This window comes from Mus pahari, chromosome 4, assembly GCF_900095145.1.
Source record: "Mus pahari chromosome 4, PAHARI_EIJ_v1.1, whole genome shotgun sequence".
Classification (NCBI taxonomy): domain Eukaryota; kingdom Metazoa; phylum Chordata; class Mammalia; order Rodentia; family Muridae; genus Mus; species Mus pahari.
The window spans coordinates 19665449-19671453 of record NC_034593.1 but is presented as its reverse complement, the minus strand read 5'-3'; the positions used below and the strand labels follow the sequence as shown (position 1 = coordinate 19671453).

Below are 6005 nucleotides of genomic sequence, written 5' to 3'. Positions count from 1 at the left end.
AAATAGAAAACCCCCAAATATGCTGTTATTATCTGTGTGAGCTGGGGTATGTATCTTAAACTGTCTACAAAAAATTGCATGACTGTGAAACAGAAATTGAAAAAAAAAAAAAAAAAAAAAAAAAAAAAATGGGCTAAATTAACTAGCTACTGTCCAGACAGGACATGAGCACAAATCAGGCTAAGAAAAAGCTGGCATAACATGTACCTATAGGAAAGGAGAAAGAGGAGACACTGGGTCATAAAGATCTCACAAAAGCAAATTCTGCATAATTTCTTGTTCATGCAGAATACAATAGTCCACACAAAGTGTGTGTGTGCATCTGTGTATGTATGTGTAGATCCATAAGTACATATATGTGTGTGTCTGCTTATGTGTATCTTTGAGTGTGTGTGTGTGTGTGTGTGTGTGTGTGTGTGTGTGTATGTGAATACTGTTTTGGGGGGACTGAATGAGGGGTTATGTAAAATCTATAAAAGTGCTCAAAGTAGAACTGCATACCCAGCTCCTACATTGTAGGATAATAAAGCAGGATAATTAAAGCTAAATAGGAAATGTGGGGGTTTGTTGACAAAAAAATATATATTCCTAAAATGGACAGGCTGGCCATCAGTTATCTTGTTACATCTCATTTTTTTTTTTTTTTGGATAGCAACTTCAGCAATATCTGAAGCCCTGTCCTTTTGTACCACGTGCTGCGAAGTGAGTGTTAATATGTGAAAACCAGTTGGTGGCTGGTCTAGACTGCAAAGCCAAAGTTTTTGCATGTCTAACACTTTGTTCTGCATACTGTGCATACAAGTCTCCTTCCGTGGTCGTTTCTACCTTCAGCAAGGTACTTTGAGCTCTCAGTGCATGAAACAGTTAGATCTTTACAGATAAGAAATGTTTAACTATGTTAGAGAATATTTTTTAACAAAATCATTTGGATATAATTATTTTGTTCGATAACATTATAGAGGTCACATCTGTGAGGGAAGTGCTGGGACTGAGAATTCTGAAGGGTTTCCATAGATGGAGGTGATGTGCACAGAAACATTTGAAGAAAGATGTTTAGTTTTCAGACAGTGTTAGAAACTGCAACTCCAAAGGACCAGGTTAAGGATAAGTGAAGTTTAACTATTCCTTTGGAGACTCAAGATTTGATATGTATGAGATATTAGAGAAAATGCCATCTTTGATTCAGTTAATAACTTAAAATATAACTGGTTCCTCGATGCTTTAATAATATAATATGTATTATCTTTGGGGAAAATGAAATGAACTTTCATTAGTCAGGTGTCATGCAATTTCCCAGTGAGTTTGTAAAATAGCAGTAGTAAAGTAAGAAAGAGTGGGAAAGCTGATGGGATGTAAAAAAATCATCTCATTAAAGGAGGCATTGTGGAAAAAATAGAAAAGCAGTCCAGACTCATACTACTTGTGTAGTAACCCTGATATTTTAAAACTGAGGTGAATTTTTAAGATTTTTTTCTATAATAATATAATAATCTGCTTTATAATGCTGACAGTTATACAGAAATTCTTTTAACTGTTTTGTGTTGAATGTCAGTGAATATTGTATTTTCATGCCTTTGTCTGACATCTAATCTTATAACATCGATGCTAAATTCTCCATTTTAGAGCTTTCATTTTCCTTTCTATAAATAAAATGTAGGTGACACATGGTTGATACACATTTTTATAGAGTGTTTGATAGTTTTAATTTATTCTCAACTCATAGTCTGCACAGAGTAAATTTATAATGAAACTTAATTTCTCATATAAACTATGAAGCAGACATTATAATATATATTACAATATTTCTCATTTTTATACATTCAAATACTTTTATTTAAAGGTTAACAAATATTACTATTCTATGCTTGAAGAAAGGTCATTTACAAGAAGAACCAACATTGTATACAATCCAAATGCTAATTTTCTCAGAAGTGCAATTTATATGAATGTTAGACCTAGAAGAAAATAATGAAAAACATTTTAGCTTGAATTCAAATGTATGCATCTTTGTATACATGACAGGGTACAAAACTAATAATAGGGGCTGGTGAGATGACTCAGTGGGTAAGAGCACCCGACTGCTCTTCCGAAGGTCTGGAGTTCAAATCCCAGCAACCACATGGTGGCTCATAACCATCCGTAACAAGATCTGACGCCCTCTTCTGGAGAGTCTGAAGACAGCTACAGTGTACTTACATATAATAAATAAATCAATCTTTAAAAAAATAATAATAATAATTAGCAGAACCAAAGGTGCTTTCTTTTTTCTTTTATTAACTTAGATGTTCCTCTCTCTCTCTCTCTCTCTCTCTCTCTCTCTCTCTCTCTNTGTGTGTGTGTGTGTGTNTGTGTGTGTGTGTGTGTGTACTCATGTGAGCAAGCCTGTGTGTGTACATGACACATTGCCCCCACACATTGCCCCCATAATACTTAGAGGAGAACTTTCAGGAGTCGATTCTCTCCCCCTAAAATCTATGATCTGGAGATGAGGGCGTCGTGTTCGGTAGCAAGTACCTTTATTCAGCTATCTCTTTATCCGTGATTGGACAGTTCTTTAAAAAGAAGTTCAACAATGATCATATCATCAATTGTCAAATAAAAACTCTTTTATATTTGTTTACATAGTAGCTGGCAGTCACAATTGTGTCTTCATTACCGCTGGTGTGTTTCCAGTGTTTAGGGAAGCATGATAATCTACTGAATGGGGTCCAGCCTCTGTGTGAGTGTTTGTCATGCAAGGAGGTAATCCACACCTCATCTCCTTCTTCACTGTTATGCTTTTGGGTTACATCGCCACTTTTATTATGCTTTCCTTTGTGGTCCCAGAACTTGAAGACTAAACACTCAACTTTTTATCTGGATGTCATTTATTTATTTATTTATTTATTTATTTATTTATTTTTGTAATTTGAGAGAAGGAACAAGTTTTCTAAAAACCCTAAATTAAGATTTGAGATGTTTTTATAAGACATGTTTGGCTATGTGATTCAAATTCACATGAAATAAATATACTGTATAAATATGCTTTTCTGAGTTGGATTTTCTTAGCAGTTAACCATAGTAAAATTATAGGAATTTTATTTCTAATAAAATCACAAAGAGTATGTTTAAAAACCATTTTGGTAAGTAAAGCATACAGACTATGAGAGCGCAGAGTTCTTATGCTGGGCTTAGAATTGTTTTTTTCATGTTATAATTTTAAACATAAATATTAGAACAATGCATTTTTAGTCTGTAGAACCTCATTGATGCTTTTTTAGAAATAAAGATATTTAAATACTAAGCCAAACAACACATTTTTGAAAATGTAAAATAATAATAATAATAATAATAATAATAATAATAATAATAATAAAAACACCTGAGCTAAGTGGCCTTAGAAGAATAAATGCTTCATCCGTTTCTCCCTGGAAATCCAGAGCCTCCTTGAAAGCAAAAATATAAGATGGTTCATGCCAGCTAAATGGATCTAAGATTGCCGTTTATCTAGCAAACCAAAAGACTCCTTCAGCCTGCACTCAGGAATCTAAGGGATGATTGTTCCGACTTGCTAACTCTTGACACCCTTAAAGCCCACTCAAGACTGTACAAACCATATATAGTAGGGAGAAGGACAAGTTGAAGCCAAGGGGTTTAATGACTAAAAACAGGTCAATAACCGGTTGAATGTGAGCTGTAGCCGCCAAGCTCTAAGCACTGTTGTTATGTTCTGTCCTGAGTACCAGGAGGAAAGAGAAGTTTGAAAATGTTGCTAAGAAGAGACTATGAAGTAGTGGCTGTGTTCAGTTTCTTTACAACACTGTTCTTGGACGCAATTTATTCTTTCTCTCTCTCTCACACACAGTCATGGCTTCAGAAAGCTTGTGGGACGGCCAGGCCACAGAAGATAGAAATCCCTGAGACCCTAGAAGAAGAAAAGATACCAGACATCTAAGAGTAAAGCTAGAAATATTGCTATTGACTTAGTGGTGCTAGTAATCTGTTGTTTCAGGGTGATATAATAAGTACTAGAAAAGCATCATCGTATTTCTGGATTTATTGTCATATTGCTAATTCTCAGGACTCTCCGAGATCCTGACTGCTACATTGTTAAAGACCACTAGACAGCTCTGCTTTGAAAGATCTCATAGTTGGATCTCTGCTTGAGAAGACCCATTAGACCAGCCTCTGCATGAGGTATAGACAGCCCAGGACTCTGCATGGATTTCACTGAAGACTGCAGCTACCTCACATTCAATTAGAGTGGCTTTCTTGAACCAAGCATTAGAATTTTGTCCTCCACTCTTCTTTATCGCATAGTTTTGTAGTTCTATTAATCTCATGTATGAATGGTTTTAACATAAGTCATATCAAATTCTCTGAAGGAAATATAGGTGTAAATTCTGTAGAAGGAAATATTTCTAAATATCAGGGTGTAAAAGAAATAATGACAGGCAAATAATAAATAAATAAATAAATAAATAAATAAACAAACAAACAAACAAGATACCTTAATACTTCAGTGCTCAATATGTGGGATCAGCGCCTTTAAGACTGGGATAGTGAATCAGTGGTGAGATATGTGTCATGTACACAGTCCTGAAGTAAGAGAGTCTGTGATCATATAGAGGTAAACTCACAGAACAGAAACTACAATTATTACTTGTATAATTATAATTATAATTATATTGCTTTGGTTTCTTTTAGTAAATTGTATCTTTATCCATTCCTTAATTGAGTTATGTCCTTCTGATATGGAAAAAAAGCCCTTTCCTTCAATACAGGGCTGTGGGTTCAATTTCCTTGTCAAGTTATGTTATACAATCTACAGTACACTCATACCACAAAAGGATTTGGGCCCCCAGGGAACTGGCAGATATTCATACTTATGTGATCAGGCCAAAACACACATGCACAAGCCAAGTCTATTAGACCAAACAATTTAATTTCAATGGTTTTTGTCTGCATTTTGCAATTTATAGCTTATTCATGTAGCATCCCAGGAGCATTCCCTCACACACCTTTTAGAAAGAACCAGGATGACTCAAAGTTTTAGTGCTATTCTCCCCAACTTAATTACCTAATATCCTTACATTTATTTATATTATCCAGGTTAGAGTGGGTTTTTGCTATTCTTTTCTAAAACACAAAGCGAAGAAAATAATTTCCTCTTACTTTGCATACTATTTATACAATTAGTAAGAATTTATTTTATTCAGTTGATTTAGATGGAGGCTGTTGTTAAAGCCATGTGATGAAAGCACAAAAGGAAAAAACACCTCATTGTGGTAAGGAATTAAACGAGGAAAATATCTTCTGGGTTACTATTTTATCGTTTTATCTTACCCTGCTTTGGATTTGAAATCATTACAGATTTCAAAAACCAAAAGTGTTATAACATAAACATGGACTTTATTTATACAAAATAGGTTGATACTGAGAAAATTGTGTTTGCTGATTTTAGCCTAAGGGGAAATGGCTCTTAATATAAAGGAAGACAATTTATATATGCCTTAGCACAAAAGACGAAAGAAAAAGAGTTTAGAGTGAAGAGGAGAATGAGCTAGAGGGATCAAGAGGTGTGGGATGGGATAGTCCACAAGGAAGCTGAAAGAAAAGCATGTAGGCATACATGTCTGGCAATAGTATAATGGGAACCATTACATTGAATGTTAACATGAAAAATGAATGAAAAATAAAACCTCCTTCAATGAGAGAATGCTACCATTAAAACATATTCTTTTGAAATTTTCTTAGTTTTTGAACATGTCATGCATGTATACAATGAAATATGATCACATCCATCTGCTATTTCCCCCCTTTCCACTCTAATCAATTCTCCAACAAGCCCCTTTCCAAACTGAATGTCCATTTACAATCCATTTAGACCAATCAGTGAGGCTCATATAAGTATGGGAATGACCCCATCCAGTAGATAATAAAAAAATCTAGCAGTGGCCATATGGGGGGGGGAGAGAGAGAGAGAGAGAGAGAGAGAGAGAGAGAGAGAGAGAGAGAGAGAGAGA

At 34.8% G+C, this 6005-nt stretch overlaps 1 protein-coding gene across 1 annotated transcript in view; it reads left to right on the top strand.

Moving 5' to 3' along the window:
- The first annotated feature begins 757 nt into the window (after nucleotides 1-757).
- Nucleotides 758-6005, top strand: part of Naaladl2 (N-acetylated alpha-linked acidic dipeptidase like 2) — a 686844-nt gene continuing 681596 nt past the window's right edge. Inside the window, exon 1 of the mRNA XM_029538072.1 lies at nucleotides 758-835. Coding sequence (XP_029393932.1) covers nucleotides 766-835 — 70 coding nt within the window. The 5' untranslated portion in view covers nucleotides 758-765. The remainder of the gene's footprint in view (nucleotides 836-6005) is intronic.